This window comes from Adiantum capillus-veneris, chromosome 8 (genome assembly GCF_014529385.1).
Source record: "Adiantum capillus-veneris isolate H3 chromosome 8, ASM1452938v2, whole genome shotgun sequence".
Classification (NCBI taxonomy): Eukaryota; Viridiplantae; Streptophyta; class Polypodiopsida; order Polypodiales; family Pteridaceae; genus Adiantum; species Adiantum capillus-veneris.
In genome coordinates, this window is record NC_140938.1 from 26,364,614 (window position 1) to 26,377,140 (window position 12,527).

At 44.2% G+C, this 12,527-nt stretch overlaps 1 protein-coding gene across 7 annotated transcripts in view; it reads right to left on the minus strand.

Annotated features, from left to right (window-relative positions):
* Positions 1-12,527, minus strand: part of MOS14 (ARM repeat superfamily protein) — a 223,380-nt gene that overhangs the window by 209,899 nt on the left and 954 nt on the right. The window contains exon 1 of one of the 7 annotated variants that reach the window (XM_086517698.1): positions 1,138-1,272. The exons of the other annotated variants lie outside the window; for them this stretch is intronic. Coding sequence (XP_086373824.1) covers positions 1,138-1,257 — 120 coding nt within the window. The 5' untranslated portion in view covers positions 1,258-1,272. Of the gene's footprint in view, positions 1-1,137; positions 1,273-12,527 lie in introns of those variants that run through there. 7 annotated transcript variants of the gene reach the window in all.

Sequence of the window (12,527 nt, forward strand, 5' to 3'; positions counted from 1 at the left end):
GGACACATAGGGTTGGAATGTGTCACATGACATCCCCTCCTTTTTAAAGTGAGGTACTGGTACCGAGCTGCATGGCTTCCTTGTAGTTTGCCAACAACTCTGGATAATCCTCGAAGAACTCTTCGTCTACCCACACCGCTTCATGGGTTCCTCGATCTTTGAACATCAAAAAATACTGTCGTACTTGTTTCTTCGAACCATGGCGAAACCAATGCAACAAGACTTGCTCCGGCTCCATGACTTCTGCTTCATCTATGATCTCCGGTTCTTCTTCTTCCGAAACATCCTTTGGAGGTGTTCCCTAAAACACTTTCAACCAAGAAACATGGAAAACGTTGTGCATTGACCATGAGATAGGCAACTTTAATTTCATTGAAACCTCATTAATCTTTTTGATGACTGGAAATGGACCATACATACGAAAAGATAACTTAGGACATTTCTTTCCAACTTGCTTAAGACGTTGTTTCATAATCCGTAGATACACCCAATCTCCTTCCTTGATCGAGACCTCTTGACGACGCTTGTTAGCCTGTCGAGAATAAGATTCCTGAGCCTTGCTTAGCCGAAGCTTCACACTCTCAGAATTCTCATCCAATGACTGACTCTCAGCATTGGCATCAGGCATTTGACTAACCGATTGAGTCAACAATGACTGGAATTGGCGGCCAAAAGCTGCCTCATACGGAGTTCGACCAATAGCAGAAGAGAAGGAATAATTGAGAATAGCCTGTACCAATGGGAGACAGAGTTCCCATTGAGACTGTTGATCATGAACATAAGACTTCAACACATGAAAATCCAACTAATTATAAATTTCCGTTTGACCATCTGACTCTGGATGAAAAGCGGATGAAAAGCGGATGAAAAATTCAACTTTGTGCCAAAATTTTCAAAGAGTGCACGCCAAAAGTTGGACGTAAACTTAACATTCCTATCTGAAACAATGGACTTTGGCAAACCACAGAGGGGGTACCAATGCTTTATGAACAATCGTGCAACATCTTGTGCAGTAACTGTGGCCTTACAAGGAATCAACATGCAGAATTTGCTGAAACGATCAAGAATAGTTAAACATTGAGTGTCACAAACGAGACGAACCATCCTTCTTGGGAACGAACAAAATAGGGGCCTTACACTAGGACGTATGAATCCTCTAGCCACCAACTCCGTGAGTTGTTGTTGTTGATCTAACTCTTCCTCCTGTGACTTGTTCAAACGGTAGGGAGCCTTACTGACCGACTGCGCTCCTTCCATAAGCTCAATGCGGTGGTCCTCCGGCCGCTCCGGTGGGAGACGAGGTGAAAGATCATCCTGCAAAAAGAGAAGTTTAAATTTCGTAAACAACTCCGAATACTTACCTGGAGCCTGAATGCTCTGGGAAACTGGAGCAGCATATATGAATGCCGCTGTGCTCCTCGTCGTAATTCACGCTACCTGCACATGCGAGATGAGAGGCAAAGAATGCAAGCCCTCCTCAGTACGAATGATGAGGGGGGAATATGTTTTGGCATGCAAAGTAAGAGTCAGAGCCTCCCAATCAACGAGAGGGTTCAATTCACGAAACCACTTCATGCCTAAAATCATATCACATCCTGAGAGAGGAGACACAAGAAATTTCCTATGAAAAGAAGCTTGTTGAACGGTAAACATCACATCAAGGCACTCCTTCGTGATGAGAGAGTCCATACCAGGAGCGAAGCCAGAAACCTCGATAGGAGATTTCTGACTAACCTCTAGGCGGGCTCTCTCAACAAGAGGGGGACTAATCATATCATGCATACTGCCTCGATCAAACAATATGATAAAACGCTGTCCTTTTACATGACCATAACACTTCATGAGAGATTCATCAATGTGTATGTCAGAGTCATGAGAAGATGCAGGTTGTGTTGTGACAGAGTTTGTGGTAGTTGTGGGTGCCTTTGGTTCTTTAGGTGGGACTGTCTTAGGACAGTTTTTCTTAATGTGACCCTTAATGTGACATTGAAAACATCTACCTTCTTTAGCATAAATCACTTGTTCTTCAGCCGTGATGTATCCTCCTATAATTCCTTGTGAAGCTTTTTCATCAGGGGTTAGCTTAGGTTTTGCAGGTGCTTTAGCTTTACCCTTAGATTCATTGTTAGAGTTCTTTTCCGAGGAATTAGAGGAAGAAGGGCTAGAAGAATTACCATTCTTTCCGTTCTTACCATTCTGTGTGTTCTAAGAATTCTGCGGGGTTCCTTGAGAAGTCTTGTTTTCCTTAGGCTTTCCTTTGTTGTGCTTCATCTCGTGGGAGAGAGCAATTGCTACCACTTTATTGAGATCCATGGGATCGAGTACCTCGACATCATACTTGATATACTCGTCCAATCCGTAAAGAAATGCCTCCTTGCGCTTCGCATCCGATTTGCGTAATTGAGTGCCAAGCTGCAAAACACGATTAGAGAAAGACATAACCGGCATACCATTTTGCTTGAGAGCTCGCCAATCGTGCAAGGTACTGAGGTGGCATAAACAGCGCCTTGAGCTTGTCTTGGAAATCAGCCCAACTAAAAGAGAGAGGCGTGAGATCGTCGACTGCCTCTAGGTGCGCGGCTAGCTGTGCCTCTTGCCAAGCCTGATACCAATTTATGGCATCACCGGCAAGGTACATAGCTGCCGTCAAAACTTTGCTATTGTCTGTTTTCTTAGTTGTCGCAAAATAAGCATTAAATTGATGCAACCAAGAATGAATAACAGTAGCATCCATCTTACCGTCATACTTACTGAAAGTCAACTTCTCTGTGACTCGATTGTATGAATCCGCATCGTGGCTTGCGCTACTTGACGAACTCCCACGATCTTTGGGTGATTCGGTCTTCGAGGCTAGGACTTGGGAAATAAATTCTTGATTACGAATCTCTCTTTGAGCTTCTCCCTCAGCGTCCCTTTCTGCTTTGCGTTCTTTTCGTTCAGCGCGCTCGCGTTCGAGAGCAAGTCGCTGTTCCTCTTGTTTTGCAGCAAGAGCAATGCGCTCACGTTCCTGAGCAAGTCGATTTTCTTCTTGTTTTGCAGCAAGTTTGTCGTTTCTTTCATCGCGCTCGCGGTCCTTGGCTTCTTGTGCACGGTTCTTTGCTACTTGTTCTTCTGCTTTGCTTGCGAGTTGTGCCAAGGAAACTCGATTCGTTTCTTGTTATTGTGTGATCATGTCCAACATCGACTTGACCATCATCTCCATAGGAGTGAGGACAACTCGTGGCGTAGATGGCGATGGGAGAGGGTTGGAAAAATCTCCTGGTGGAGAGAATCCTTCGTCGCCTCTCTCATGCTCATTACCTGAATGCGAAGTATCCATGCCGCTTCGGGTGACGACCATGCACTAGGATCTTTGGTTCTTAAATTCACGAGGAACTTGGTTCTTGAGGGTCTTGAGGTTCTTGAGTCTTGGGTTCTTGAGGTTCTTGAGGTTGTCTTTCGCTTGCAAATCGCGTTGGAGAAGGATCTTCTCTTCACCCGAGTTCTACTCTTTTCTGCGGGCGCACCCCTTGGCGGCCTTGCGCTCACACCAAGGTTGCTTTTTCCCACCTCACGTCGATTGGCCGGCCGCTAAAGTGCACGGTCCGCTCTCAATGAGTGAAAAGAGACACAAGGGGAGGCTGGACAAGCCCTTCTTTCTTGGGATTCCTGTCACTCTTCAACAAAACACGATTAGAAATCGCCACACCCAAGTAAACTTGGGTTCGTGCGACCGCAACAACAAGCAAAAAAAATTCTTGTGGTTCTTTTCTTGAGTAATGCAGAACACTTCCAAAGCTCCGATACCAATGTAAGGTGCAACGGAATGAATGTTGTAATTTCTCAAGATTAGTGATCTTTATTGCTCAAGGTTCCTTTTAGTTCTTAGGGAAACAGAGAGCTTCCGTCTTGTGGAGAGTGCTATGATCACGAACAAAGTGAGTGGATTGTGCGTGCAAGTGAATGAGACTGAGAGAAGGAGAGAGAAGAGATACGACACCGAGAGGTTGTAAAACCCTCCTCCAAAGGCCCCACTCTCGTCGGTGAGACTGGTCTACTTGATTGCACAAAGGTGTACAATGCGAATGCAATGGACTGATGCAATGGGACTATGCTGATGACGACGACGATGATAACGGCGGCGACTTAGGCTGAAATCAGGGATCTTCTTGGTGGCTGGAAATGACTGTTTCGGGCTGGTTTCATGGCTGAAAATTGCTGTCTTTGTCGGGCTGAGATGAGGATCAAAAACGCTGCTGTAGACTGCTCTTTGGCTGCGTTTTTGGGGAGAAGTTCCTTGCTAAAAAACGCTGGGACAGCAGAGGTTTTCTTGCTGAAATTTGCAGGTTTTCAAGTGCTTAATAACTCCTTACCCGGCTATGGTGATTTGCTGCAAATTGCTTCATGAAAACGCTGAATTGGCTGAGGTTTGTCTGGCGTTAGTAGTTGCTAAAAACGCTGATGTGACCGATGGGAAAAACGCTAGCTCTCACTGCTTCATGGCGATATCTGCATGGGAGGAAAAACGCTAGGGTAGCCAGAGGAATGGGCGATCCCAAGTTGAGGATCATGCGGGGGAAATGGGCCTCACCAAGATGCTTGGAGAGGGTCTTGCTGAGAGAGGGAGGGAACACCTGTTGCTTGGTAGCCTGTTATGCTCCTTGGCTCATCTGCCAATTTGTGCTAACTTGGGTTTGCTTATAAATTAACTTACCCAATTTGCCCTACTGAGTACCCAACAAAAGTCAATAAATAAGTGAAAAATGTCAAAAATAGGGAAAAATGGGATAAAGTCATCTAAAAAATCCCCAAACTGACTCTGATGGAATCTGATGGAAATGCTTATGCTTATGCAAGGTGCAACTAGAGGATATGCATCTACACTGAGTGACTGGGCATGCACGGTCTACGAATAGACTCACAAAAGTGCCAGATCACTCCTAATCTAACTTGACTGGACTTGACGGAAACCCTGTACTGGTGTAGCTTGTCCACGGACACATAGGGTTGGGATGTGTCACGTGACAGTTCTTCTGTGGTAAACTCCAACTTTCCTTTCATGAGCTTGTAGCCGACCGCGGCATGGTCCATAAGCTCTTGCATGGTAGAGACTTGCTTACTATTCTTGCAATGGTGATGGTAGTCCAATGGTGTAGCGCTCGCACTGGTCCTCCAAGGAAATGAACTTAAAGAAGGACATCGGAAGATATACGTCGAGAAACCTTTGGTTATATATAGTCATCCATGGTTTCGGTGGCAGGCATTTTCAAGTTGCCCCACTCTGCCAAAATCCGGACTTCAAACATCGAAGTCAAGTAACTACGTGCAAAAACTGTCTTGAAAGCTTGCCAAGTCCTTGGAGCCATGCGGTTGTGTCGCGATTGAACTCCACCATTGCATAGCATTATCTTTAAGAAATCCCACTGCTCGAGAAATCTTGGATTCTTTTGTATAGTTTCCCAAAGCATAGATGTTGTCGAATTGCTGTAGGAACTGCAATGCTTTCTTGCGATCTTTTACCCCGGAAAAAGTGAAAAATTTGACTGTCGTGCCACCATCTTTAAAATCTTTGGGTTGGTTAGGCGCATGTCCCAGGTATGGACAATAAGGGTATCCATATGGGCTCCAAACATTGCAGCCTGGTGACGGTGGTGGTGGAGGTGGGGGCAATGGCGATGGCAAAGGCGGTTGCACTAGATCAAGGTCAGATGGCTGCACCATATTCCTGAAGACTCCCTCGATCGGAACAGATGGCTGAGAAGGTTGTCGGTTGGAAGCATAGTCACAAGGGACGCATTCCGGGACGGGGGAGCGGGGGACGGGGGATGGGGCTGAAATGGATTTTTAGTGTAAAAAAGAGAGCGGGACGGCAAGTGGGGACGGAAAAGTGGGGACGGGAAGCCCGAAAAAGGGCGTCCCCTGTTACTATGGTTGGAAGCTCTCGTACTTTCTGGTGCCGGAGGAGGAGGTACCACCTGGGGCATCAGAGGGGGTAACATATAGCTCAAAAATTGTTGAAAACTTTGCAGCATCGGAAGATTGTGCTGAGGATGCCGCGAAAGAATGTCGTGAAGCTCGTTGAGTAGAAACTGCAAATATTCTGCTGAATCAATGATTCCAAGTTTTGGGTTCTTTATGGCTTATGCCCTGTAAGACACAGCGATGAAGACAGGAGCGCGCCCGATGCGCAATGCTAATAAGTCCGGGGTTGGAGGCCGAAGATACCTCAAATAAAATTCCAATAGCTCTGTCTGCTCTTTTGTAGGACCGGTATGCTTTCAGAAAAGCACACGCCTGGTGCTTTGATACCACTGTCACAAGACGGACACCACGTACCAATAGAAAAGAACAAACTGGACAGACTTTTAGCACTTCAATAAAAACATAACTGAGAGAGAGAGAGAGACGACACGCGACACGGAGTGGCGGAATTCCACCCCAGAGAGTATTGGCCCCAAACCTTTGCGCCCCTTTCTATATTTCTTATATTGCATCAACACTGTACAAGCCGGTACTCCAGACTCTGCACCTTCTCCAGGAAGCATGCCAGAGAATGAGCCCTAACCTCATATTTAAAGACCCTTGGCCTAAAAAGCAATTACAGTGAAAAGCCTTCAAACTCAAAAGCATCTGGTCCAAAAAAGCAATGCCAAAAAGCTTCCAGCGTAAATCACGGAAATCCGTACAGCTAGCACGTCATCATGCCAGCGCAAAACGCGAAAATCCGTACAACATGCCACGTCATCATGTCAACGCAATTTTCAGAAAACTGCTATGTCATCAATTTGCGGGTCCTGCTTTATTTAATCCTTTATGTCACTTGGGGCCCCATTGGACGGGGTCCCCATAAGTTGGTAGGACTTCTTCTTTTGTTACTTGTTCTCTTAGGGTTTAGGCCCCTCGGCCAGCATCTACAAGTTGGCTCCATTCTTTAGGGTTTTGACACGTTAGCAGTTTGTGCGAGCAATTGCTAACCTTAGTTGTTGGTTTCTTTCCAATAATTTTTGTTTTATTTTTGAAACCCTCTTTTTGAAGTTGCAAATGGTCGGACATTGTATGGCCAATGTGAACGGTAGTTTCACCCGCAGACGGGAAGTTGGTCGGCACTGGAATTCGTATAGTAAGAGGATGTCTAGGCTCAGTGCAAGGTCATGTGGGTACCCCGTCGCACTTAGCAAGTTGGTGGATACTAGGAAGTGAACTCAATAAAGGCATAAAGTCAAGGTGGAATCACCAACAAAAAGTATCCAACAGTTGGGCCACATTGCACTTTTGGATGCGGTCCCAATGAGGATAGATGGTCAGATGACCAGTGGGAGCCCGACGGAAGCATCTCCTAAAAATTAGGGAACTTCTATTTTGGGCCGTGAAATGTGTTCGCGTCATTACCTTCGGTATGACCAGGGGAACACTTTACGACTCTGCCACGAAGTCAACTCGGCAACCTGTCGGGAGATTTTTAGGCGGCAACCCTGAAACAGGCAAAAGCTTGTAATCGCGCCAAGTGGCAGAATTCTGTGCACTTTCCTTCTCCATCAAGAAGTGGCGCTGAATTTAACCTCGAAGAGGCCTCACTTTGCATTTTGTCACAGGTTAAGAGCTATGGAATGCTTTCTTTCCCTCTTATGTACAGTGTGGTGCTAGGAGTGATGCCCTGCACACTACACACTGCTCTCTCCCCCCTACGTGTAGTTATGTGATGCCCCACAAGAGGGCTCTTCATTTGACTGATGTATAGCTATGTGGGTTCATGCTTTTGTGTTGAGGCAAGAGCCTCCTTGAGCAAGAACAAGGGTAGCTAACTACTACTCCAAAGTAGGCACCGGCGAGGGTCATAACCTCACCGTACGAGTGCATTTTCAGCGCTGTGTATGCGCTGTAAATTGATTGTTTTTCAGCCATACGGACGCCAGAATCATTGGGAATAGTGCCCCATTGGCAAAGGACATCTGGGGACTGTTTGGGGCTGAAAACAGGGCAAAAACCAGTAAATACAGCGTGCTGAATTTACTGTTTTTGGGCAGGAATCAAAGGGTTTATGTCAGTGGAAGAGAGTTCCAGCAGGAAATTGGTATCGCGAAAGTTTTGGGGCTGTTATGCTGCTGAAATTTGGCCAAAACAGGTGGTATCTAGCTCGATACAGATAAAGGATTCCAAGGACTCTTCTTTGTAATTTACCCTGCTAAAGAATAAAGAAATACCGAAAGGGGCGCCAATTTTGGGGCCTACAGGTTGTCAGCGTCTACTCGGGGCATTCTAGCTTCCGAGCCGTGTGTGTACTTAACTGTTAATTCCCGTCACAGGTTCCTTTGCAAAGTACTCTCTCTCTCTCTCTCTTTCTCTCTCTCTCTCTCTCTCTCTCTCTCTCTCTCTCTCTCTCTCTCTCTCTGTCTGTGTGTCTAAAGTAAAGTAAAGAATTTCGGGTGAAAGCCAAAGCCTGCCGCTCTATGGGCCGGTTTCAACAGGTCAAAAGGTAGTGAGAGGTGGAAGATAAAGAGTGGTAGGTAGAGAATCTTATTGCACACGCTTTTTCTAGACACTGAGTGCTAGCACAGCCGTGTGGGTTATGACATAAGTGATTATGTCATCGATAAGATTCTTCACGCATAAGTAAGCAATTATATCATCCCACCCCGCCTCTAGAATGAGATGGCTCGATCCGTTAGGTCATCTGAAGTTTGCTTCGCTCCAGCGGTTTCTCCTTTGGATTTCTATATCTTTTATTATTGAAGAATGTGCGTCTTTTAGCCCGAGAGATATCTATTTGGATGTGTTTTTCAGCTTCGATTTGATTGGCCTCAGAAGCATTGATAATATTATTCCATTCTGCTCCAGGAATAAGATGGCTTAACATATCAACAAGGTATTCTTGGATCCTTTGATATGTTAATACTCGTAGTCCCATTGTGCACACTAAGATGCTCATCGTATGAGACGTCTGTCTTCATTGGTATTCTTGGAAGCGAAGAATTAAAGATTTCCCAATAGAAATAGCTGAAAATTTTTGATACTGAGTTTAGCAGCAAGGATTTCTCGTTATGCAGAAGAGTGTAATTTTGTTATGCCTGACTGCATACCTGTAATTTTTTTTCTTCAATAGCTTTGCATAAAACTGAGCCCCATGCGTCAAGAGATGCATCGGTGTACAGGATTAATTTATCGGTTCCTTGAAGTTTTAATGGAGGTAATTAGTTGCAGATTATTTTGATTAAATTCCACTGTTTTGCTATGGGAGTGTTCCCATTTCTTAGGGCTATTCTTTTGTAGCAATGTCCTTACCTTCTTTGTTAAGGTAGCTAAATACGGGATATTCCAATTGATCCACTTTAAACAACCCAGAAATTGTTGAAGCTGAGTGACAGTTTTCAGTTGGTTTGGAGTATTGGCAATTTTTGACAAGACATGCTCCTGTAACTTTATATATTCATTGCAGATGGTGATTCCTAGAATAAACTTCTTCCTACGCAAAACTACATTTTACACATGATAGAACCAAACCTGTTTTGCTAAGGAGATTGTGGAATGCCTTCACGTGATGAATATGCAATTCCATATTTTTTGAGTATATCAAAATGTCATCTAGATATACTAAGCAAAAATCTTTCATTGATCCAAAAATCATTTCTACTCTTAGCTTGCATTCTAATGAAGCATTTGCTAATCCCATCAGCATAGAAATCCATTGAAACTTATCGTGAGATACTACAAAAGTTGTTTTACACCCATCTTCGCGATGTACCTTAAATTGCCAAAATCCACTTTTTAGATCAAATTTGGAGAATACTTTTGCACCATGGGTTCGCCGAATTAGATCTTCTTGAAAAGGGATTGGGAGTTGTTTTGCTACCAGAAATTTGTTAAGAGGTTTATAGTCAATGACTAACCTCTTTTGTCTCTTTTCTGTTTGTTGTGATTGTTGACGTAGAAGGCTCTGAACGCCCAATTTGAGTTGGAAGGTTCAATTATTCCTTTTTGTAAAAGTTCAAGTTTCTTTTTGCAAAGCTCTGTATCTTTGATAGACATACCTAGATGTGAGGCCTTAGTAGGGTTTGCTTTAGGGATAGTTGGAAGAGTAATCATGTATTTCTCTTGATCCCAGAAAGCTAATGGGTTGTCGGAGGTTCGGGCCAAAATTTCTTCCTTGATGGTTTCAAACTGGTTTTTGTATTTTGCCTTTTCTTTGGAGAACCATTCTCTAAATCTGTTGTCACAATAGTTAATTGATAGTAGAGAGCTATTATAGCATAGCTAGTTTTTTTCTTAATAGGGGTACTATATATTTTTCCAATATATGAAAAAGTAAAATTACTTTATGAAAATATGCTAGGGGCTAATTTTGATATTAGGTCAAAACCTATTACCATATCATAACACATATTATTAGAATGTAGGGATAATCTAATAGGGAGTTTAGCAATATCTAGTTGTATCCATGTATATACAAATTCTCTGATAATGGCTTTGGAACCATGATCGTAGACGACTTGTCTGGCTTTTGGATATTGTTGGATCATTGTTTGCGCAAATAGGGCTTTCTTTGCAAAGCTGCCTTCTACTCTTGTATCCATTGGTGCATCTATTGCAATAGGTTGGAAGCCTTTCGGTTTGATTAATAACCCTACTATAGGAATTGCCACATTATTAGCATTTACTATTTTTCTTTTATCAACCATATTGATTTCTGTGTTTTTAGTAACTATTTGTAACTTTGTGGATTCTTCATTGGGTGGCTGATCGATCCTTTCGTTGTTCAGACAGTGTTATTGATTCTTTTGTGTTTGACACTTCTTTTGCTAGCTAATCCTTTAGCTTCAAAGCTAGCAATTCCCTAAGCCTTTGAATTTCTTTAGGTATAAAAGGATTACCTTTAGATAGTTGCTCTACTATTGATTGTTGCTTGATTGTTGGATCTTTTAGTACACCAAACAAAGTAGGAGATAGCGAACACCCCTGCTTCACTCCTATAGTGGAGTGAACCAGGGTAGAAATTTCCTCGACAGTGCGTACCTGTCCCGCAACTGATCTGTATAAAGCCATAATTCCCCAAATGAGCTTTGTGGGTACCCCATGACCTGCAGTCGCCGCATCAGTCTAGCTTTGAATATTGTATCAAAAGCTTTGCGAAAGTCCACAAAGCTACAATACATCCGTTTTCCATGTGACTTGCCCTCCTCAATAATGGCTCGTAGAGTCAAGATGTGATGAAGAATAGAGAAACCCCTCTTGAAACTTGCGTGTCCTATTGCTCGTATACCTTGTCTCTCTGCCCATCTGCTCAGCTATTGCTAGAGAATGGATGCATATAACCGTGCTAATGTGTGACCTATCTTAATAGTACGGTGGGTCCTAGGCTCCATATGGTCTCTTGCCTTTAGGATAGGCACGATAGTAAAACTCCAAGTCTCAAGCAAGCCCTCACACATAGCATGGTTGAACATCATAGCTAGAAGCTCTGCAAGCATATCTCTGGCATGAATAAAATGCTTGGCCACTAATCCCTCATGATCATATGCTCTCCCATGCTTCATGTTGTCAATGGCTTTCCTTACCATCTCCGCTGTAAAGAAGACACGTGCATGTGGGCATGGCTCTGGTGGATCTGGTACAGGTGGCTACGGCGACATTGTATATAGGGATGTTGCATATCGGCCCTACACCTCCAAAGAAGTAATAGCTAGAGCGGGAGAGGATTCATGAAAAAGTCGCCAAGCCTCAGCCCAATCTTAACTCAAAAATAGCTAGTATAGCTCCTACTCAAGGCTACCCAAAAAGGTCCTCTTCTTCCGACGTACTTTAACGCCAGAAGGCAATACGCGACTGTCTATGAGTGATAGACTCCCAGAGAAACCTCATCGGGCTCTCAAATCTCTGCACTCCTCATCATACCAACTGTTCTGGGGCATAGTCCTAGAATGGCGTCTCTGCTCAGGCTGTGTATGTGGATAAGCATCCCTAGCCACATCTCGTAGAAGCTCTGTTAGAACATGGGTGAGCTTCTCCAAAGGTCGTCCTGGATGCTTTGTCTTGTCTTGGAAATGAAAGTATATCTTGTACGACCCCTTGCTTGTGTCGAGGCTTCTGATTACATTACAAGATTAGGGGAGAGAGGAGCACAGCTAGCAAGGACATCGATCCCACTTTTGTTATATGCTAATGATATTGTGTTGATTTCTGACTCCCCAAAGGCAATGCAGCGCTATTCGGATGCCTTACATGGAGGAGGATAGTGGATTGTCTATCAACCTTGGTAAAACCAAGGTTATGGTGTTTAACACCACACCGCATCAAAGGCTAGAGCCTATGCGGGCTTGAGCAGACTTGAGAGGATGTGTTCGCAGGCTCAGTTTCAGGCACCTCGAACCAAACTTTGGCTTTTTGATACTTTGGTGACCTTAGCTACGATGTATGGGGTGCGGTGCAGATTTGGGGCCCCTCAGCTGGTTGTCACAGGAGAGCTAGCAGCACCTGAAGGATGGAAAGGGATGGAGTGGCAGGTCCATTGAGCATCTGGGAGATAGGCCCATTGAGAATCTCCAGAGGTTTCTTTG